The sequence below is a fragment of the Pelophylax lessonae genome (genome assembly GCF_965119305.1).
Source record: "Pelophylax lessonae genome assembly, chromosome: 5".
Taxonomy (NCBI): domain Eukaryota; kingdom Metazoa; phylum Chordata; class Amphibia; order Anura; family Ranidae; genus Pelophylax; species Pelophylax lessonae.
The window spans coordinates 112608889-112632239 of record NC_138772.1 but is presented as its reverse complement, the minus strand read 5'-3'; the positions used below and the strand labels follow the sequence as shown (position 1 = coordinate 112632239).

The window sequence follows — 23351 nt, the reverse complement described above, 5'->3', positions numbered from 1 at the left end:
AGCGTTAATGCCACTAGATCAGTCAGATAATTAATGCTAGGTCAAGAAACTTCATAACAGCAGACAGCTTTATTAAGCAGATGTCACCACTTAACACTGTAGAATACATACAAGTGCACTGAAGGAGGGGGGGGGGGGAGTAGTGAAAACGTAAATGCATGGCCTGACACACAAGGTGTATGTAGTGTAGTTACTCCCACAAAATGCCAAAAATGGTCAGTTCACACCACATGCAGTCCAGTGTGTTTTTTCCTGCATCAAAAACACATGGAAAGTAGGTTAGAGGTTTCAAATGGCATAGTTCACACTAGGGACAGACCGATACCGATATTTTTTTATTAAATGTACAAAAAAAAAAAAAAAAAAAAAAAAAAAAAAAAAAAAAAAAAAGGTATAAAAAAAAAACAGAAATGAAAAAAAAATTAGACAAATTTTGACACAGCCTGTGGCTGTGCGTGGCTGCTGTGTATGGCTGTGATACACTCCCGCGAGACTAGTCCTGACTCCAGACGATGCTGTCCAAGGCGAGGGAGGCAGCCTAAGAAGGCAGAATGACATCACAAAAATAACCGGCCAGTTCCAGGGCCGATACCGATATAGCAGGGTCTATATCCAGTTCACACCAGTGATTGCAGTTCCAGAAAAACATGCTGGATTTTTTTCCTGGACTGTACTGGAACGCTGTAACACAAAAAAAAAAAAAAAAAAAGTATTGCTACGCCTATGGGCAGTCCCAGGAGGTATACCCTCTCTCCCAGCTATAGGATGTCAGTTTTGTATCAAAAAAAAAAAAAAAACCCCAACTCAATTATAGGGGTGGGTACTGCATCAGTCAGTAAATTGACTCAGAAAATGATTTTACGGTAAGGCAAAAATCCAATTTTCTCTATCGTTCACTGACGAACACCATCTTTAATCTTCATATCAGTAGGGATGTCCCAAAGCAGTGCCATAAAAAAAAAAAAAAAAAAAACATTAACCACCCATGAGGGAAACTGAAAAATCCCTTAAAAAACAGTAGCCTAGAGGCATCAGCACATGCCAGCACATCCACCTTGTAAAGCTTTTAAAAATATGAACAGACGACCAAGTAGCCAGCCGCCTTGCAAACCTGAAGCAGATGCCTGATGGCGAAAAGCCCAGGAAGCACTAAGCGCCCGAGCAGAATGCACCTCAACAGGGAAAGGTGGAACCTGACCCTTAACTGAATAAGCCTGCAAAACTGTCTGATCCACTTGGAAATGTTGCAGCAGATGCAGGCAGCCCTTCTAGGACCATCCGTGAGAGCAAAACGCAAATCTACCTTTCGAAAAGACTTAGTCGCCAAGTACATCCTGAGCGCCCGAAATACATCCAAAGTATGTCATGCAATTTTCTTAGGATGTTTAGGCTTAGGACACAGAGGGCAAGTGAAGTGAAAACCACCTCCGGAAGGAAGGACGGATCCAGACGAAGCACCACTTTATCCCCTGTGAACCACCAGATAGGGAGGACAGGACAAAGCTGCCAGTTCCGAAACCCTGCGCACAGAAGTAGTACTAGCCACCAAGAAGGCCACCTTCTGGGATAGGTTAAGCAGAGGAATCTCTCAAACATTTTCAAAGGGAGGATTCTGGAAAACCGACAGCACCAAATAAGGTCCCAAGGTGCCAGTAGAGGTCACACCAAAAGGCGCTAAGTGTCGCACCCCCTGGATAAGGCTACGCACCAGGGAATGGGCGGCCAGTGGCCTTTGGAAGAAAATTGCAAAGGCCGAAACCTGACCCTTGATAGTACTCAAGGCTAACTATTGATCAACTCCCAGTTGAAGGAAAGCCAAGATCATCCAAGCCACCAAGTGCAAGGGGGAACCCCAAGAGACTCACACCACGCATTATACGACTTCCATGTACGATGATAGATCTTCCTAGAAGTCGCTTTAGGCAGGGTAGGAATCACTGAAGCAGACAAACCCATGTCCTTCAACAGCCAAGCTGGCAAAGCCAGTGACTAAACCAGGATTGAAGATTGGCCTTTGAGACAGATCCTCCCGAGAGGAAGTCTCCAAGGAGCGTCTGCGACTAGCCTGACCAGGTCAGCGTACCAAGCTCGGCAAGGCCAGTCCAGAGCCACAAGAAGACTGGAATTTAGGGCTGCAACTAACGATTATTCTCATAATCGATCGAAACAAAAATTGGCCAACTAATCGGATAATAACCTTACAAAAAAATTGTGGTGTGCAATTTAGTTAATATGTAAAGTTTAAATGATCAACTATACAAGTTAAGGAGCAAAATCTCTAATCCACTCTGAGAACAAACAGAAGAATTTTCAGTACAGACAGTGATTGTGGTTTTTGTTCAGAAATTAAACGTATATACTCGAGTATAAGCCGAGTTTTTCAGCATGCTGAAAAAGCCCCCCTCTGCTTATACGCGAGTCACGGTCTCACTTACTTGCCTTTTCCCCGGTCAGTGCACATGCGCGGCCGCTGCTCGGGAAAGCCCATACACGTGTGGCTATTCCCGGCCCGATAGCGCATGCGTATAGTGACTTGTTGGCGCCAGGCGGCACCATTTTTAAATGTAAAGCGGAAAGGCAAGTGAGATTCCTGTACCATGCCCGCAGCAATGCATCTCTTGTACCATCAGTGTCATGCCTTTACCATCTCCTGTACCATGCCTACAGCCCCTGTTTTGGGTCTCGTGGTGGTCCAGTAGCTGCTGCATTTCCCACCCTAGGCTTATACTCGAGTCAATATATTTTCCCATTTTTTTTTGTGGTAAAATTAGGTGCCTCGGCTTATCGGGTTGGCTTATACTCGAGTATATACGGTACATTCATTTTAAAAAACGGAATGTTAAAAGCAATTGAAATTTATAAAGGACATCCTTTCAGCGAATGTACAAAGATTTTTCGTATGACTATTCTGTGAAAATCTATCCATGTATGGCCAGCATGAGGCTCGGTTCACCCCTGTGCAGTTTGCTTTTGATCGGTTTTTGCAGTGCTTTATGCTGTGCGTTTTGCACACGCAATTTTGCATTATTTTTTTACTGCATAATACTTATTTTTTGCATTATTTATTTTTATTTTTTTGGCCAATTTGCTGTTAGGCAGATTAACAAAAAACAAATGTTATAGTTACCAGCTCTGTGCAATAGTTTTGCACAGAGCGGCTCTGATTCTCCTCCTCTGGGGTCCCCCACTCCTTCAGAATGCCCCAATAGCAAGCTGCAAAGTATAGTATAGCATGCCCCTATAGCAAGGTAAAGAAACTTCTGCCTTTAGGGCCACTCACTTCCTGCCCAGAACTAAAATGTCCCATGAGGCATTGCTCCTCACACATTCACAAGTTCTCAGGCACTTAGTGACATGTATGGAGGGTGTACTAAGCTATGTGTGCTACACTGCATTTCTAGATATGTAAACAAAATGCATTTTGTATGCAGGCCAACTAATTGGCTGACCAACTAATTGATTATAAAAATAGTTGTCAAAACATTTTCATAATCGATTAGTTGTTTCGGCCCTACTGGAATCCCTTCCGCCGTGATCCTGCAAAGAAGTATTGGCAGCAATTTGAGAGGAGGAAAGTCAGACATCAGCCGATACTGATCCCACAGGGCAACCAGCACGTCTGTGGCGTCTGCCAGAGGGTCCTGAGAGCGGGCCACAAGCCTTTGCACTTTCCTGTTGATCTAAGATGCCAACAGAACTACATCTGGAGTGCCCCAACGAAAGGCGTTACAACTGCTGGAACACCTCCGGCTGGAGAGACCATTCCCCTCGATCCAAGGCCTGTCGACTGTGGAAATCCGCCTGCCAATTTTCCACTCCTGGAATGTAAACAGCAGAGAGCTGAAACAAAGCGTTCCGCCCATCGGAGGATGCTGGCCACTTCCAAGGACACAAGCCACGGCTGTAGCATTGTCCGACTGAATATGCACTGGACAGCCCCGAAGGTACTCGGTCTAGTAGACTAGGCAAAGCCTGAGTGCCCTCAGCTCCAGTAGGGAAAAAAAAAAAAAAAAAAAAAAAAAAAAAAAAAAAAAAAACACACGACTAACCCGGATTCTTCCAGGGACCAGACTCCTTAAGCAGAAAACCTGCCGAGAACCCCTCTCCACCCAGACTGGTCAATTGTCACCACGGATGCCAATCTATAGGAGGGAAGGATTTCCCTTGTTTGAGCATCAGGGACCAAAGCCACCAGATCAGGAATTCCCTGGTCATCTGGCTCAGCTGGATCCGATTGTCCAGGGAATTGGATTATTGTTCCATTTGAGAAGGATTTCCTTCTGGAGGATTCTCATGTGGAATTGAGCGAAGGGGACAGCCTCGAAGCATGACACCATCAGTCTCAGAACTCTCATACCAGGTCAGAAGGGACAACCAATTGCTGGACAGCAACAGCTGAATCGCAGTCTGTAGTTTTTCCGTAGGAAGAAACACCCTGGCTGTGGACAAGTCTACTCCAAAGTCAGGCACAGGTAGTACATCTCAGCAATTACTACATTTAGCACTTTACAGCATTTGTATAGCCCGTTTAACCTCTTGCATTCAATTGTTCAACATGAATTGTGAAGTTTGCGTAAGCGCTGTTAATATTTATTTTCTGACTAGTGTCCTAATCCTGTAGCAGCATTTACATACATATTAGTTTTGGAAAGCGTTAAGAAATCCCAAAGCACTATGCCTGCTCTTTACAAGCATTCAGCAATAATTACTGAGAATATAAACAAATGAAAGCGCTCCTTGTACTGTTCTGCAACCACATCACAACATGAGATGTTAGAGCACCTGTGTGTACCCTTAGGAAGAGATATTGCATTGGTGTGTTATGACAGCTGCAATCAAGCATACCGTCATTGCTGCTTAACAAGTTTAGACATTTGTAAACACCTTGGGTACTTTATGAAGAGCTTTTCTGACAGACAAGGAGTTAAGCAGTGTAGTGATAAGTAGGCCAAATTTAACTAAAAAAAGTCAAATGTATTTTTTTTAGTTTTGAAATAAATGGCAAGGGATGGTAGTAAATGGATCTGTACAGCCCAAACATTGGATGCAACTTGACATGAACCTGGAGAAACCCTCACATCATTCAGGGCAAAGCACCAGTCTGCATATAGCTCCTCTCCCCCCAAAATCATCCGTTATTCCAATCCACTACAATCCTTTCGGAGAAATCCAGCCTTTTATACGGCTTGGGAATTGCCAAATTCATTTCGGGCATGGTCTAGGTCAGGCCTGTCAAGGCTATTTAATCTGGTCTCTAGCTCTTCCATCTTAAGTTTTCCTGAACTTTGTGAATCACATCATTCACCACATTCAGAACTTTTTCGATATCTCCAAATTAAAATTTTTCTACCCCATTTATAACAAATGGTACCATTCTGAATCAGCGCTCTCAATTTGAGCGTATCTGTATCAACAACCCACACTCCAGAGGTCTAATTTCTAGCCTATATTCTCAATTGCTTAACAATCCAGACGTAGATACACCAAACTGTCAGGAAATGGGAAACAGACCTTGGCCGTACACTTAATCAGAATGGTCTGAAATCTGGTCTGTAACGAAATCTTCAAATTATATTATCGCAATTGAATCATAAAAAGGTTCTTTCACGATGGTACCAGCTAGAATTCCCAAGTTCACACCAAACTATCCAGCCTCTTGTTTTAGAGGTTGTACGGAAATAGGTACACATGTTCATATATGGTGGAATTGCTCAATTGCTACAGTTTTTTGGAAAGAAATATTCTCTCTAGCATCTAAAATATTTGAAATAGATATTACTCCAGATCCGGTGATTGCCATTTTAAATTTAAAACCTGCATGCCTGACACGAAAACAATTCAAATTATTCCTTCAGCTTCTTAATGCCGCTAAACAAACCATAGCCAAAGCTTGGAAGACTACAACTTTGAATCTTGTAGAAGTTAAACATAGGATGAATAATGCATTATTACATGCAAAAATGGAAGCCATGGATTGCGATAAATTTAGTACCCTTGGATTAAACATGGCCTATCACTGGGTTTTGAGGAACAGGTTCTGAATGCTTGGTAGTTAAGACTTATAATTTACTTTGCATTAACTTTTGTGGTACAAGTTCTATTCTCGATGCCCTCTCCTTTACCCTACTGACTTCATCCTTTTCCCTTTTTTTTTCTTTTTTCTTTTTCCCCCCACAGCCATGTTCTGAATACCTTCTCAAAATCCTAATATCTCAGAATATCATATTAATTCTACCTTTTTCTTTTGTTCCTTCCTTTTGTGCAAACTTTACAGTATAACATTTATAATACTTCTGTAACTATAACAGTATTTCTACTTCTGTTTTTGTTTTGTAACTTGCTTTATGGCTGTTTTATAAAACTCAAAAGTATTGAACGAGAAAATCCTCCGTTATCCAGCCTGTTCCTCTGCCATCTCACCACACTGCCTTGAGGGAGTTTGTGACCTTCCCCATGTGATAGCAGCTAAGCACCAGTCTCCAACGATTCCATGTGGGAGTGGGTACAATGACATACCCCTGTGTATAAGTTTTGATACAAGCCATCGCGAGAGGCTAAAACAGAGGGATGTTACAATGGGAACGTAGTTGGGCAAGTTAGAGCTTGTAGGGAGCCAAGGGTTGTCAACAGTGCCTTGAAAAATATTCATACCCCTTGAAATTTTCTACATTTGTCATGTTACCAAAAAAGTAAAATGTATTTTATTGGGAGTTTTTTTGCGATAGACTAACAAAGTAGCACATAATTGTGAAGTAGAAAGGAAAATGATAAATGCTTTTCAAATATTTTTACTAATTATCTGAAAAGTGTGGCGTGCATTTGTATTTAGCCCCCTTTATGCCAACTCCTCCAGAGTTACCACAGGCCTCTTGGCTGCTTCTCCGATGAATACTCTCCTTGCCCAGCCTGTCAGTTTAGGTGGACGCCCATGTCTTGGTAGGTTTGCAGTTGTGCCATAGCCTTTACATTTTTTGGATAATGGATTGACCAGTGCTCCATGAGATGTTCAAAGCAAAGCTTAGGATTTTATTTTAAATAACCTAACACTGCTTTGAACTTCTCCCAACTTTATCCTTGACCTGTCTGGTGTGTTCCTTGGCCTTCATGTTGTCCACTAAAGTTCTCCAACAAACCTGAGGGCTTCACAGAACAGCTGTATTTCAACTGAGCATAAATCACACAGGTGGTCTCCATTTACCAATTGGTCCTACTAGATTTTGGTTAGGGGTATCAAGAGTAAAGGGAGCTGAATACAAATGCACGCCACATGTTTTAGATATTTGAAAACCCATTTATCATTTTTGTCCTACTTCACAATTATGTGCCACTGTGTTGGTCTATTGCAACCAAAAATGTGAAAGTATTTCATGCAACAAAAAAAAAAAAAAAAGTGGAAAATTGCAAGGTGTATCAAGACTGTCAAGGCACTGTATGGTATATTCAATTTTGTACAACATGAGTGCCTGTAATGAATTTAAGGTATACTGGGGGTGTTGTACTTGGACCCCACCCCCTTCTCTCGAAATACAGAGCTGTCATTTCTGCAACACCAGCATTACATGTTTGTTTTAACCACTTGAAGACCAGACCTTTGACACTGCTTACGTGATAACAATCTGTGTTTTTGCTAGAAACTTAGTGTTACGCTCAGCGCTCCGGGCCCCCTTCTGGCCACGGAGTGCTCACAGCGTGTGTCTCCAGGCGGCGCTCCTGCGTCTCGGCGTGTGCGTCCCCGCTCTCTAGGGCGCACACGCACCGGGACTCTTCGATCTAAAGGACCAGTGCACAGGTGATTGGTGCCTGCTCCAAACTGGTTATTAAGGGTTAAGGTTTGTGAAAGGCAGTGCTGACTTAATTAGGCTTCACCTGTGCACTGCTCATTAATACCTTCTCCTCACACAGCTTCCTGCCGGATCTTTGTGCCTTGTGCCTCTGTGAAAGCGTTCCCTTCTGTGTTTGTTTGCTTTGCCTGTTGCCGAATCCTTGCTACCAACATCTCGCCTTTGAACCTCTGCCCTGACCTCTGCTACGTCAGACTACGCTCTTGCCTACTCCCTGTGTACCACGCCATATCAGCTGCCAGAGAGATCGAGTTGTTACTAGGGGACACGACCTGGTAGTTACCGCCGCAGCAAATCCATCCCGCCTTGCGGCAGGCTCTGGTGAAGACCAGTAACTGCTTAGAACCGGTCCTCTAGTACAACCCGCGCCATCGCCTCTCTGGTCCAGAGGATCCACTACCAGCCCTGCCAGTTCGTGACACTTAGAACACACACAAAAAAAAGAAAAAAAAAAAAATTGGTTGATGTTGGAATTTTTTGCCACAGTATTTTCACATTAGCACTCATGAAAGGAGTAGAAATTTCCCAAATGAAACATGACAAAAGTATCAACCCTGACAGGACACGAAGTATAAGATACCCAACAGAGGTTACAACTCTTCCCTTACAGTTGCATTCAGACAAAGTACAGGCATCTCTACCTTATGTTCCTTGTTCCAGTCTAAGCCTCAGGCACTAAAAGACACATGATGCAGGCATAGTCCCATTTCAAGGAGTGGTCTGACCCTTTGGTATAGATAATATGGACACAAAAGAAAGTACCAGAAATAAAAAAAAAAAAAAAAAAAAAAAAAAAAAAACTGAAGCTCTACCTATGAAACAGATCACTTTCTTCATTTGAAACATTAGACCGAACAGGTTGCTATGGGCAATTGCATCAGATTTCCCAGCTTCACCTTTTATTAATTGATCCCTTTGTATCCACATGTGCCTAAAGGTTAGACAGATTGAATTTAGAGGGTTTTTTTTTCCACTTCCAAGTAGACCCAATTATCAGAGCAATGGAGGGTGTAAATAAATCCAACCTTTCCTGTTTAAATGCTGTTTGTAGCACATGGCAGAAACCGTGCTTGACGGAAGGCTGGAAAGAAGAAGATTTTAGGCAACCATGCGCCCTTAACATAAGAAATCCTAAAAATATGTGAAAACCTCAGCGGCAGTCTGGTGTTTTGTTTTTGTCAAAGGGGAGGGCACCAAAGCAGAAAGTTACAGTGTGCTTTGTAGTCTAGTGGATTCTAACTTGTTAGAAATATCCAGGATGAACTACTGATGTGGGAAGCGTCAGCATTGTAAATTTACAAATGCCCATGACCAGCCCGCTCACTACTGTGTCACAGCAATGTTTCCAGACTGCAATCAGCATTGTGAACTGAAATGTCATCAGCTGCCTTTCATGTTAATTTTACATTGAAATAATGCTTCCTGAAGTTTCATGAGCTGTTCCCACAACTTATTGTTTTATACCAGAGTAATTTACCATGATTTCCTACTGACCTGGGTATTTATCAAGAATGTACAGTCCAACACACTAAAGTAAAGTCTGTAATCCCAACAAAGGCAATGGAAACAACTGCCTACTGAATACCTAGAGGCAGCATAGTAATCCCAGACAACACAATACACTACAAGGACATCTGTCCTACAATCAGGAAGTTACATTCAGGCTAAGGAAAGATAGCAAAATAAACCCTACTGAAGCCATTTGGGGTCCTTTCACACCATACTAAAAAAAAAAAAAAAAAAAAAAAAAATCTAAAACCGGTAATTTTTTTTTTTTTTTTTTTTTATTAAAGTGTCTTCCCCCCCCCCCATAAAAAAATAAGAGGTTAAACTGCCCTCAGATAGAAGTTCATTACTTTGATCTAAAAGAACAAAATGATACCCTGTAAAGCAGTGTTTATAGTCATCTAGCAGCCTTAATATTGATAAACATTTGCTGAGGCTTTTTTGTGAGTGAGCAGAGAAAAAGTCGGTAAGAAAGAAATGCAGTTTTAAAGATCATTGGGGGGGGGTGAATCAAGATCTCGATTTTATGATTAATAATGCAGCTCTACCCTCAATGCAACACATTAAAAATACACGTGTAAATCTGGCCAATACACTGTTTGAATCTACACCGGGTTCAGCAGGAACTGACTGCGGTTCCAACCGATCAACTTTGGTACAACCAGCCCATCGGATTTGTTTCAGATTAAATCGCAGGTGGCTGATAAGGCCCCTAGAGATAATGGGGACTGCTTCCCCGGCGTCGGGAGAACGCAATGTTCGATTCCCCCATTAGCAATGCCTGTGTCGATAAGAGGAATCATGAGAATTTCTTTCCTGCAACCACAGCATGGTACACGATTACATAACATAGCCCATGTCAGTTACAGGCAAAGGGATGTGTGGTCATTTGCTGTACGGAGCAGTACCAAGAAGCTGAACTAATTGCTACAAAAAGTGGAAAGCAAGAAAAGCACCAATGTTGTTGTGGGTCAAGTTCCTTCTCTCCCCCTATAATGATTAGGCCATGGTCGGGAAAGTAATTGCTGATACAAGGGGGAAAAAAAAAAAAAAAAAAAAGAAGAAGATTTTGGTCTTGCCTTAAAATCTCTCTGAGGTTCACTGACGGACACAGCTTCTAGACCCTTGGACTAATGCTGCCCTCTTCAGCAGTAGGACTAGGCGGAAACAATTTTGGCTATGCCCCTGAAGCAGTCCCAGGGGGTATACCATTACTTCCTGCTAAAGGGCTTCAGTTTATGACAAGCAGTGTCAGAAGACTACATAACCCAACAGAGGGGCGGGTGCTGTGTCCATCTGTGAACCTCAAAGAAAAGGATTTCTTTCACAGCTACATGTCTTCTAGATCATTGGGATGTCCCATAGCAGTATCATGAGGGGTGAGAAGACACAGCAATACATACATTTCTCAACAAGGCTAAACATGGCCAACTGAGTAAAAACAGGAGCTCATTAGAGGAGGACCCTGACCCTTATTAGAATAGGCCTGCACCACCATCTGCCTGATCCATCTGAAAATGGTCACAGTAGATGCAGCCTGCCCCTTACAAGGTCCATCCATAAGAACAAACAAAGAATTGGATTTCCAAAGCAACTCAGTCGCAGCCAACTACACCCAAAAATCGCCCTGACCACACCCAAGGAACAAAAAGCAATTTCTTTAGGATGTTTCGGCTTAGAACACAAGGACAGGAACACAATATCTTCCATTCAAATGAAACCCGAGACCACCTTAGGAAGGAATGCCTGACAGGGTCGCAACACCACTTTGTCCCTGTGACCCACAGGACAACTTAGCCAATGCCAACACTCTACGTGCAGAAGTAATAGAGACTAAAAAGGCCACCTTCTGCGACAGAGTGAGTCCACAAAAGGAGGCTTTTGAAGCACCAACCGTACCAAATTGAGATCCCCCCAGAGGAGCCATATGGCAAACTCCCTGCACTAAAGTGTGATCCAAGGACTTTGCAGCCAACCGCCTTTGGAAAAATATGGCTAAGGCAGAAATCTGGCCGATGGTGCGCCCAGAGGCAAACCTTGGTCTACATCTAGTTTTAAAAACTCCAACAGGCGAGACACAAAAGAACAGGGAGAAACCCCCGGGACTCACACCAAGTAATGTACGCCTGCCAAACTATGATAACTTTTCTGGAAGTCGATTTCCTAGCTTTTAACAAATTAGGAATCACCGACTCCCGACTGCCCTCCGACCTTCAGCACCTGGCTTTCAATAGCCAAGCCGTTAAAAGCAGGATGGAAGGTTGGTTCACAAGACAGAAGATCTTCCCTGAGAGGAAGTTTCCAAGCGATGTCTGCTACCAGTGAGGTCAGTCTGGTGCCACCAGAATGACTGGAATCCCTCCTACCTTGATTCTGCATAGCAGTCTCAACAGAAGTTGAATTGGACGACAATACTGACCCCAAGGGGCCACCAGGGCGTCTGTGGCATTGGCCAGAGGATCCCGAGGCATTAACACGAACCTCTGCACCTTGCAGTTGAGACGGGAGGCCAACATCAGGGGTCCCCCACCGAAGGCACAGCTGAAAAACCCCTCCGGGTGAAGAGATCATTCTCCCTGATCCAACATCAGCCGACAGAGTACGCTTGCCAATTCTCTACCCCAGAGAATGGGCACAGCAGAGAGGGCCTGAACATATAGTTCTGCCCACCTCAAGATACCAGCTACTTCTCGGGCCACCAGGGCACTCTTTGCACATCCCTGAAAACGATCTGTCCACTGAGACGGACAAAGCCTGAATTCGGCAGACCCAACTCCTCTCAAGTCCAAACACCTTGGGTCGAGTACACTCCCAAGACACCTCCCCACCCAGACAGACTGGTGCCTGTGCTAATCACTGTCCAATACAGGGGAAGAAAAGATTTTTCCCCAGCTGAAGCGCCAGGGAGCGGAGCCATCATATCAGAGATTCCCCTGTACCCTGACTCAACAGGATCAGATCGTTCAACAGCAGATCCTTGTTCCATTTGGCCAGAATCTTTGCAGATGTCTGGTATGGAACTGCCTCGAAGGTGGAAACCATCAGACCCAGCACTTGCATGCAAGTCCTGAGTGATGACAGAAGGTTGAACAGGAACCAAATCGCATCCTGCAGCTTCAGTAGTTTAACCTGTGGAAGAAACACCCGGCCCAATGCAGAATCCAGCAGAGACCCAAGTAGTCCAGCTTGGTGTATGGAGTCAAAGCCGATTTCTAAAGATTTTGCACAGTAATGTTCAAGTCTGCTACTACAGCCAAAGAAGACTATGCACGCAGAAGCAGATCGCCCAGAGGCAAGGATCGAAACGCGATCTTGTAACCGAACCAACTCGTGAACCCATTTCTCCTGAATAAACAAAGTCCACGATTCTGGAAAAAAGGCAGACGTCACCCAAACCCCAGATGCGGGTGAGGGCGCCCCATCAGGCTGGGGAAGGCTTGTCTGTGGAGCCCGTAGTGCCCTCTTTCAACCTACCATTCCAGGGTCTCTTGGAGCCTCCTGCAAAGTTACTTGTGGATCTCAAACCCTTTTCCTGCAATCCAGACAGACAAAAGGGCAGCATGTGAGCTGAGAAAAAAGGACCATGTTTACGACAAGGTTCCTTCCTTACCATTAGCAAGCTGCAGAAGTATTGTACCCTTACCTCCCGTAAGGCCCTTAATGATCTCTTCCATAGAGGCATCGAACAAACAGTCACCTACATAAAAAGGTAGATCAGTCAGCACCTTTTTAGAAGACTTGTCGGCCAGCCAGTACTTCAACCAAATCAGGCGGCAAAGAACACAGCCGTCAGATTGGATCCACATCCAAAGATGCATCACAAATGTACTATAACCCCTGGATCAACTGATCCCCCAGCTCAGGAGGGTGTTGACCCCCTTCCAGATCCTGGCGTAAACTTTTAGCCCATTCCGTTAAGGTCTGGGATACCAAGGTGAAAGCAAACACCAGCCTCAACACTGAACCTGCCACAGGGAAAAGGTAATGACCAGAGCCTCAGTTCTCTTTTCCACCGGAAAAAGTGTGGCCTTATTTAATCTGGAAACCTGAGAGTCCCATCTGACAGTTAGTTTCTTCAGGAGAGACTCCTCAAAAGGGATATCTCCTAGAGAAATGCTTAGGTATTCCAATCAAGCGTTTCACGGAACCCCATTGACTAGTAACAATCTCGTCAAATTAGGGCAGGAAAGGTGAACACCTTTGTCACCTTGGAAGATTTGCAGGTGCCAAACTGCACAAGAATCACCGACTCAGCATCAGCCGAGTCCTCCAAGCTTTAAGGTTTCCCACACTGACACAATCAAGGCCTCCACCAGCGCCTTTTCAGGCTCGGTTGCAGAGGAGGATTCGTCATCACTGTTCGAGCACTCAGGGTGCGTGGACGCAGACCCAGTAGGCTGACTAGTCTGCGACGGCCAAATCCACCTCAGAATCTGAGGCGGCAGAGGATACAGGTGAAGGCGAGGGGAGGGGGTACGCTTCTTGCTAGGCCGCCTTTGCAGGGCCACATCAACCTTAGATATTAGTGACTACAGGGCCGCCGTCATGGCCGCCAGGGGAGACAGACCCGGAGGGTCCCGCAGCTTCAAGGAGTGTCAGATAGTGATACACGCTCCAGAGGCTCTATGGTTAATCGGAATCAGCCCCCCCCCCCCCCCCACACTTTCCATTTTCAAGCTGACCACATCAGGGCATGAAAGTTTGTCCATCCCAGCATGGCCGCTTTTCTTTGCATTCTACATGGAGCAGACCCAGAACAGGTATGCAACTCCGACTTTACTTACTGTGTGCTTGCCCTTTTTAATCAATTCGATATAGGAGCCAAACATTCTCTCTCCCCCCCCCCCTCCCCCCAGGACTGTGGGTAACTTGACGACTAAGGGGTTATGGGTGCAGAAGATCCAAAGCACATAAGAGAAGTTAAGGTCCACCTTAATATTTTTTTTTTTTAATGCGTCATACAGGTTTCTTAAGTCCTCATTTTATTAATACGGGGCATGTTAAAAGAGTTGTAAAGTCCGTTTTTTTTTTTTTTTTTTTAATCTTCATGCATTCTATACATCAAGAAAAAAAAAAAAAAAAAACGCTGTGCAGCAGCCACCCCAGCACCCCCTGCTGCTTACCAGAGCCCCATCTGTCCAGCGATGTCCACAAGTCCCTCGGCCGTCCAGGACTCTTCCTCTTAATTGACTGAGACACAGCGGCAACAGCTCCCACGGCTGTCAAAGTCAGTTAGCCAATCAGGAGAGAGGGGTGGGCCAAACCGCAGATCCTTGTCTGAATGGACACAGAGCTGCAGCTCGTCTACCCCCATAGAAATCTGCTTGTGTGCTGTGGTGGGCACAATCAACTGGAGGCAGAGGCCAGGAGCAGCAATGAGGGACCGGAGAAGAGGAACATCCAGGCTGCTCTGTGCAAAGCCAACTGCACAGAGGTTAAGTACAACATTTTAAAGTGTTTGGTATAACACCTTACAATCTATATCCTGATCTATAGCCCTGATAAGGGATTGGTTTGTTTTTTCCAGCCCTTAAAACATGTTGACCATCAATTACTGTCTAGATGTTCTTCAGGGTTGAGCTCAGGCATGTGATGGATCGCTAAGAAGTGGTCAGTGTACTGGGCCAATCATTTGCAGTTGAGCTATTCCCACCCTCATTAACACTTTGGCTGAGGATGGATCACCCACCTGGGTATGGAATGGGATTAAAACACTAGTTCATCCCTATTGTTCATTAAACATCAGTGGCCTCTGAAGAAGATGTTAGTTTAGTGCTACTACAGAGATTTCTTGATTTGGCTGACCTATGTTGGTGGCAGGCTGCTGAGCCTACTAGGTTAAAGAAAGGACTTTTGAAGATTGGGGCCAGTGACTCGCTTCTGCCTTCTCTCATCCTAATAACACCAAGTATTAAATTTGGAGGATCAGCATCACTCTCAGGCACCAAGCATTATTAGAATGGTAGGTCCCTTCCACAAGGGGCAGGCTCCGTTGGGAGTCCACCAGCTTAGTGGGTTATCTATCCACCGATCCCTGCTGAGCAGGTGGATGGCTGGTCCGTGTCTGCTCCACTTATGCAGAGCAGACACAGCCCAGTCTATGGGCGGTGGGATGTAAATGGACTGCCTGCGTTTCACCCAACTGCCATGCAAGCTGCAAGACAGATGCAGAAGTGATCCCAATTTATCTGTTTAGCAGATAAGATCAGATGTCAGCAGGTGACAGACATGTGGCCATTGACACCCACCACTCCATAGAGGAGACTGCAGATCCGATCAATCCACTAGTGTAAGAGGCCTTAGGTCAAGTTGACGATTGCTAAAAATAGTAATTCCAACAGTAGCGCAAACCGATGCGCATACAGCGCTGCGTTTTTGATGTGTTTAAAGTGGTCCCAAAGGCAAAGCAACTTTTACCTCAAAAGGAGAAGTAAGCCAAAGTCTTTTGAGCCCCAATTCTCTTGTGATCACAGGAGAGCAGTTAGTTCTCCACTCCTTCGACCCAGGCTCTGGCGAGATCCTGACTTAAGGTCTTGAAGATCCACCCAGATTCCTGAGCAGCAGCTGGCTGAGCCTTTCAGCACATTGCTGAGAACCTGAGCCAGCCGCTCCCACCCCTTCCACAGTCTTCTCATTGAAGACCGAGACCTGGTGATCAGTTCTTGGCATTAGAGGTGGTGCGGGAGAGATGCTGCATCCACCTAGGTGATGTGTAGGTTTTTATATTCCTGCACTTCTCTTAAAAGGGATTGTAAAATCTTGTACAAAAAAAAAAAAAAAAAAAAGCTGCAATTAATCCCGCACTCTGTCCATTTTGTCCATTTGCGGTAGCTAACAGTCCATATCACACACACACCTGGAATGAGCTCAAAGGTAACAGGTGCTGCAGCGACCACCAGCTGGATACTGGAGCATGCACGACACAAGGCAAATATTCACCAGCACAACACAAATCTTCAACGAAGACCAATCTTTTTTGAAGAAATATCACTTAAGTTTCAGGGCCCCTTCAGGTATCTCAAAAATTTTGCACCTCTGATGCAAGCTTTCTTCACTTAGAAAAAAAGGACAGACTAAAGCCACGTACACATGCAACAAATTTCCGCCGACCGGTCGAATTTTCCCGTATGACAAAATTCTACTTCAGAAGTGATGTCATGTGTTGGATTGCTTTGTATGTGTTCTTTCATCTCTGAGCATGCCTAGTCTTGCTCATAAGATTTTTTTTCCCCATCGAAATCTGTACTAATGAGACGAAAATCGGACGTGTTTTGACGGAGGACAAATTTTAATGCCTGCACACGAGGATTTTGTCAGCCGAAAAGTCGGAGTTGGCTGTCGAAAGCTGTCGAAATTTGTCCTCCCGTCAAAACACGTCCGATTTTCGTCTCATTAGTACAGATTTCGATGGGGAAAAAAAAAATCTTATGAGCAAGACTAGGCATGCTCAGAGATGAAAGAACACATACAAAGCAATCCAACACATGACATCACTTCTGAAGTAGAATTTTGTCATACGGGAAAATTCGACCGGTCGGCGGAAATTTGTTGCATGTGTACGTGGCTTTAGTCTGTCCTTTTTACCATACTAACAAGCCGAAAATCGGCAGATCGGTCGTCGAATGAAATTTCCCTTCTGAATTTCTTCTCGTGTGTACGGGGCTTTAGTGGAGGATCCATGGAGTGCTGGAGACCATTTACATTGAGTCTGCAGTAGCTCTCTCCTGTCATAGGCAGGTTCCTGCTGCTGTCAAAACTTCAGTGAGCAGGATGGAGACATGCTTAAGTCTATAGATGCACACAACCCAGCTTGGGAGCAAGCCCACAGGTATGCCCCCCATAAAAAGTGAGTGGCACACCAAGGGGAGCAGCAGCAGACCCCAAGAGAGGAGATCAGGGACGCTCTGCACTCAATACCATTGCATACTTCTCTTAACAGGTAAGCATAACAGGTTTGATACTCTACCAAAAAAATAAAATGTAAGCTCTACAACAGCTTTAAAGCAGAGTTCTACCCATTTTGGTGTTTACAAAAAGTCAGCAGCTACAATAAGTGTAGCTGTTGACTTTTAATACTCACCTGTAACACAGCCCAGCCATGCCGCCGGCGGGAGCCTCGGTTCTCTCCCTCTTCTTCATACGGTACTGGTATATCTAGTGTGGGCACCTGGCTTCACAACCGCATGCACAAGTTGCACTGTGCATCCTGAGTGGACAGGCAATCTTCTGGGACCTGTGACGTGCCCCCAGAAGATTGAAGGTAGGGGGGGGGGGGGTGAACTTCCAAACGAGCCGCCCAGGAGGCCCGAGCGGAAGTGGGAGCGGGTACCTGTCAAATCTAGAAACCTGCTCCCTCTATAAAAAAAAAAAAAAAAAAAAAAAAAAAAACACGACATGCCTAATGTGGCATGTCAGGGGGTCAGGAGACCTTAAAGTGGAAGTTCCACTTTGGGGGGGGGGGGGGGGGCTGAGGACCTCCACTTTAAGGAGGAGTGTTAAAGCCACCTTGGACGCCCCAAGTGATTTTGTTCCCTACCTCACTGACACTCCGACACTGATATTTTGAATTTTGACTTATTCTTGACAAGCATGCCATAAAGGCTAAAGGTGGGTTGCCACAGACTTATATGGAAGCATTGACAAACAAAGAGTAACTTCACTTCCTGGGGGGGGGGGTAAAAAATAGCAAAGAAATAATATAGTGTATACAATTGCGACGAGTCCTATTGTGATAAAAAAAAAAAAAAAAAAAAAAAAAGACCCTTCCTTTTCAATCTGCAGCTCTGTAATTTTCTGAAAATGCAATATGGCTATCTGGAGGTGTTCTTTACACCCAATTTGTACTGAACACCCCCCAGAAACATTTCCTGCTTGAGCGATTGGCTCACTGATTGATTTTTCCCAGAAGTCTGCCTAAGATACAAGTCAGATTTTAGGCATCCCCTGCAACAAAAGTGTAATTTTTGGTGAGATACTCCCAATAGGAAATCATGGCTAAAGGGATACAGGCCCAGCAGCTTTTGGTCCTTTAACACCTGTCCGTTCCACGGACAGACTCCGTTGTGCTCAGCAGGGGATCAATCCACCCATCTCCCGCTGAGCAGGCGGATAACAGCTCTGTCTCCGCTCTGTGTGCAGAGACTGAGCCGTCAGATCCCCACAGTCCTCTATGGGGGAATCGGATGAGAACGGACTGCCTGTCTTATCCGATCCACCAGACGGATGGAAAATAGGGTTTCCGTGTGTCCGGATCTGACAGACAGGATTGAATGACAGCGGACATGTCTCCGCTGACATCCGCTGCTCCATAGGGATGCATGGGGCATCCAATCAGGTCCACCAGAAAAACTGACAGGCGAATCTGATTGGACCGTATGTGTGAAAGGGGCCATTCTCAGAGCCCTGCAGGTGCACAGCTGGTTGATAGGAAACCACTCCCATTAGACTCACTTTTCCATGTGGATTTCTTCAGAAAAAAAAAAAAAAAAAAAAGTAGGAATCTGCAAAAAAGTTTGTTAAAAACCTTGTAATTTACATAGATCACCCAGATGGGAAGGATTTTTTTTTTTCTCAACAAAACTGGATTTACGCTTTAAGGCCCCTTTCACACATGGGAGTCTGTCCTCAGACTCCGTTTATCTCAGCGGGGAACGATCCACCGATCCCCTGAGGAGCAGGCGGATGGCAGCTCTGTGCTGTGTGCAGAGACAGAGCTGTCAGGTCCCGCTCTTCTCTATGGGGGAATCGGATGAGAACGGACCGCCTGTCCGTTCTCATCCGATCTGCTGGACAGATGGAAAATAGGGTTTCCATCCGTCCAGATTTGACAGACCGGATGTCAGTAGAAATGTCTCTGCTGACATCTGATGCCCAATAGAGATGCATGGGGCGTCCGTTCAGATCCGCCTGAGAAACCGCCAGCAGATCTGAACATTGCGCAAATGTGAAAGGGACCTAAAGGGCCGTACACACTTGACGAAAATCGGACAAAATACTGTATTTTTCGCCGTATAAGACGCACTTTCTTCCCCAAAACTGGGGGGGAAACGTTGGTGCGTCTTATACGACAAATACACATTTTGCCTGCTGACGTCGCAATGGGGGTGGTGCCGGTGCGTGCGTCAGTCGGACCGATCGGAAGATCGAGAGAGCCGCCGTCAAAGAAGACAGAAGAGGACGAGAGGAGCAGCGCCGTGGACGGTTCCCAGAATCCCGCCGCCGTCAGAAGAAGACGAGAGGAGCAGCGCCGTGGACGGTTCCCGGAATCCCGCCGCCGTCAGAAGAAGACGACGAGAGGAGAAGCGCCGTGGACGTCTCGCAGGCAGCCCAGGAGAGCAGGTAAGCGATTGAAGCCGACCTGTGCCATGCCTGTACCATCACCTGCGCCATGCCTATACCATCACCTGTTGATCTAAAATATTTTACTGCAGTATTTGGTTCAGAATCTTTTTTTCCTAGATTTTCCTCCTTTAAAATTGGGTGCGTCTTATATGCCGGTGCGTCTTATACGGCGAAAAATACGGGTATCCTCCGATTTTTCTCTGTCTTCATTACCGTTTTTAGTCGACAGTGCATAAATGTTCACGAAATTTCTCGTCCGATATTTTTTTGGGACATTTGTTCCCAGACTTCCAGTTGTCAGCAACTTCAGATCATGCGCGGTCTTTCGTATTCGATTTTTCACAGACGTACTGCATACACATTAAACGAAAATCGGTCTGGGGACAGACGAAAAAAATTTTGGGGTTTGTCCCTCCCATTTTTTTTCCGTTGAAAATGTCGGCAACGGCTGCTGAAAGTTGTGTACACACTAGCCGAAAATCGGACGATTTTACCTTGGACGGGAATTTTCGGCAGATTTTCTACTAGTGTGTACCCTGCTTAAGGCTGCAGTCACACCTGAGCATCGGGTTTTTGGAGCATCTATGTACAGTGTTTTTAAAGCATGATTGAGCTTTGGTGGTTTTTAATTAGTCATTAGAGAAGAATATCATCTGTGCCATTTGCTGCAGTGTCTTTCATGTGCTTTAATTAAATTTTAATCTTTTTTATAATAATTTTCATTATTGCATTTGAGCAGAACACAGAAACACATTATTTAAGCGTTTCAATGAATTTCCATGCAAGAGAAAAGATAAAAATAGGGAAAACCCCACACCCTACAACTTTCTTGCTCTTCAGGTGTAGTGGAGACATGAACCATCACCATTGATTTCTCTGTCCCAACATTTTGGAACTTGAAGCTACAAAACGCTGCGGTGTGAATTGGGCCATTTTTGGCGCATAGTAACGCAAGCGCCCATTTTTCCATCACATCGACAGCGCTGTCCATCATTGCAGGCTGCTTTACTAGGCGTTCATGGGTGGCAGAAATCACACCTCTACAGCTATTTTACCCCAATATGGCATTAAACGAGGGGTGTAGTGATGCCAGGACTCCATCCTCCGGGTGGCACAGTGGAAGCATGTATCCAGTGAAAGGCTTTGCTTTCTCCAGGCATATGGCTGCCATGCCCAGCTAGGAGAGTATGACAGCCCTGGCCACACACATCCCTGAGCCCCTCACCCTCCACCTAGATGTCTCCTCCAACATCGCGTGCCAAAAATGGCGGCCACCCCCTGAGGTGGGGGGGGGGCAACAGGTCCTCCTAACAGGCGGCCGTACTCACCCACGGATCGGTATCCGAGGACGGCGATCTTCCGCGACTTGGACTGCGGCATCCTTGGCGCCTCCACTGTGGTTGTCGTTGTTCAAAGCCGGGGGAGCCGCATTCACCGTCACAATGAGGGGAACCGGAGCGGGCGGGCGCAGAACACTCGCACTAAACTTCACAAGCACTGAACCGACCGCGCTCACACCTACGGCCTGGCTCGCTCCTGCGCGTCACTGGACGTAAGGCGTCAGCTCGGCTTTATATCCCGCCTTCTCTCCTGGTCGGCACGGATTTGTTTTTATTATTCTGCCCGCCCTCCCGGCTGTACGGAACCTCACAAAACTCGCTGCGTCATCCCCAGCCTCACACAGCGGCGGGGAGGGTCCTCATTGGACGGCTCTTGTGGCAAGGGGAGGGGCGGCCGGCAGATCGATGCTTCTCATTGGTGGTAGTCGGGGCTTTGCTGGCAGCACGGAGGAGGAGAGAAGGACGTCGCTGTCACGCAGCATGTTGTTCTATAAACGATAGAGGGGAACAGTGTCGTCAAATCTAGAGAAAATGCGGTCTTTGCTGTGTGGGTGGGGGCAGACATGTTTCCGAAGACTAAAACACTTCCAGATAGCTGAAATCACTATAATGGCCGTAATGTAGAGACGCAACTTGTATCTGAAGACGTCCTCTGGTGTTTAGAATCGCCTGCTCTAGTGATGGTTACTTTTTTTTCTGTGCATTTCCTCTATAGGAATGTCCTCTTCTCTCTGTCTGTCTCTGGAACAAAGAATAAAGCAGAGATATCGCTGTTCCCACACACAGACCAATCATTGTATAGCAAGGAAGGAACTGAGTTTTGTTTTTTTATTTAAAGCGGAGATCCACTCAAAAGTGGGACTCCGCTGATCTGCTTCACCCCCCCCCCTTCGGTGCCCCATTTGGCACCTTTCAGGGGGGAGGGGGGGGCACGGGTATCGGTGGTGCTGTCCCTCAGAAGTTTGGCCCCATCCCTTTTCCCTACCGCGTTCCTTTACTCTGGATGGTGGCGGCGGCACCCGAGAGCCGATACTTAAATCGATACTTATCAGTAAATCACGCCAACATCGCAGGCTCCCTGGACAGGTAAGTTCGACTATTTAAAAGTCAGCAGCTACAGTATTTGTAGCTGCTGACTTATAATTTTTTTTAACCGCTTAAGCTCCGGAAGATTTTACCCCCTCCCTGACCAGGGCCTATTCTGCGATTCGGCACTGCGTGACTTTAACAGACAATTGCACGGTCGTGCAATGCTGTACCTAAACAAAATTGATGTCCTTTTTTTCCCCACAAACAGAGCTTTCTTTTGGTGGTATTTGATCAACTGTGCGATTTTTTGGTCATGCGCTATAAACAAAAAAAGAGCAACAATTTTTCAAAAATAACAATATTTTTCAAATTTTTTTATATGATATTCCTCCCAAAAAAATTGTAAAAATCAAAATTTTTTAACATTTTTGGCCAATTTGTTTTCTGCTACCTATGTTTGGTAAAAAAAAAATCACAATAAGCGTGTTTTGATTGGTTTGCGCAAAAGTTATTGCGTTTACTAACGAAGGGAAATATTTTTGTCATTTTTGTTGTTTTTTTTTTTTAACGAGTAATGGCGGCGATCTGCGATTTTTTTTGCGGGACTGCGACATTGCGGCGGACAGATCGGACCCTTGACTGACATTTTGACACTTTTGGGGGTACCAGTGTAATCAGTGCTATACATATGCACTGTTACTGTAAAAATGACACTGGCAGGGAAGGGGTTAACTTTATTGGGGAAGGAGGGGTTAAGTGTGTCCCTAGGGGCGTGCTTCTAACTGTGCAGGGATGTGGCTGTTCATGTAACAGCAGAGATCTACGGTCCTACATAGCAGGACCGTTAGATCTCTGCTGTTACAGAGGGAAGAATGACAGGCGGCTTTGTTTACATTAGCCGCCTGCCTTTCTCCCTTCACAGCGGACGGTCGCGAGTGACCGGCGGACATCGGGTCCACCGGTCACACGCGAGGACTTGTTAGGGAATGAGCCGGGGCGGGAGCGCACCTCCGGCGGCGCGTGCCCGCCCACTACTGGCTCACAGGCTAGTGACGTACCCATACGTCACTTTGCCTGGCCGTGGCTGACCGCCGCAGTATATGTACTTGCGGCAGTCGGCAAGTGGTTAAGGGGCGTGGAACTCCGCTTTAATTTAAAGAGGTTGTAACCCCTTGAGCGGGGCTGTAAGACAAAGGCATATTGAGCTAATATGCATCGCATACTTGCTCATTATGAAATACCTTACAATGAAGATGTCTCAGCACGCCGGCACACCGCTGAGACGGCTGACATC

The 23351-nt window shown here is 45.6% G+C and overlaps 1 protein-coding gene across 1 annotated transcript in view; it reads right to left on the bottom strand.

Moving 5' to 3' along the window:
- LOC309555579 (GTP-binding protein Rheb-like) overlaps positions 1-21407 on the bottom strand; it is a gene marked incomplete at its 3' end in the record, with an annotated part of 41968 nt that extends 20561 nt beyond the window's left edge. The window contains exon 1 of the mRNA XM_082257638.1: positions 21017-21407. Coding sequence (XP_082113764.1) covers positions 21017-21068 — 52 coding nt within the window. The 5' untranslated portion in view covers positions 21069-21407. The remainder of the gene's footprint in view (positions 1-21016) is intronic.
- Between the last annotated feature and the right edge of the window lie 1944 nt (positions 21408-23351).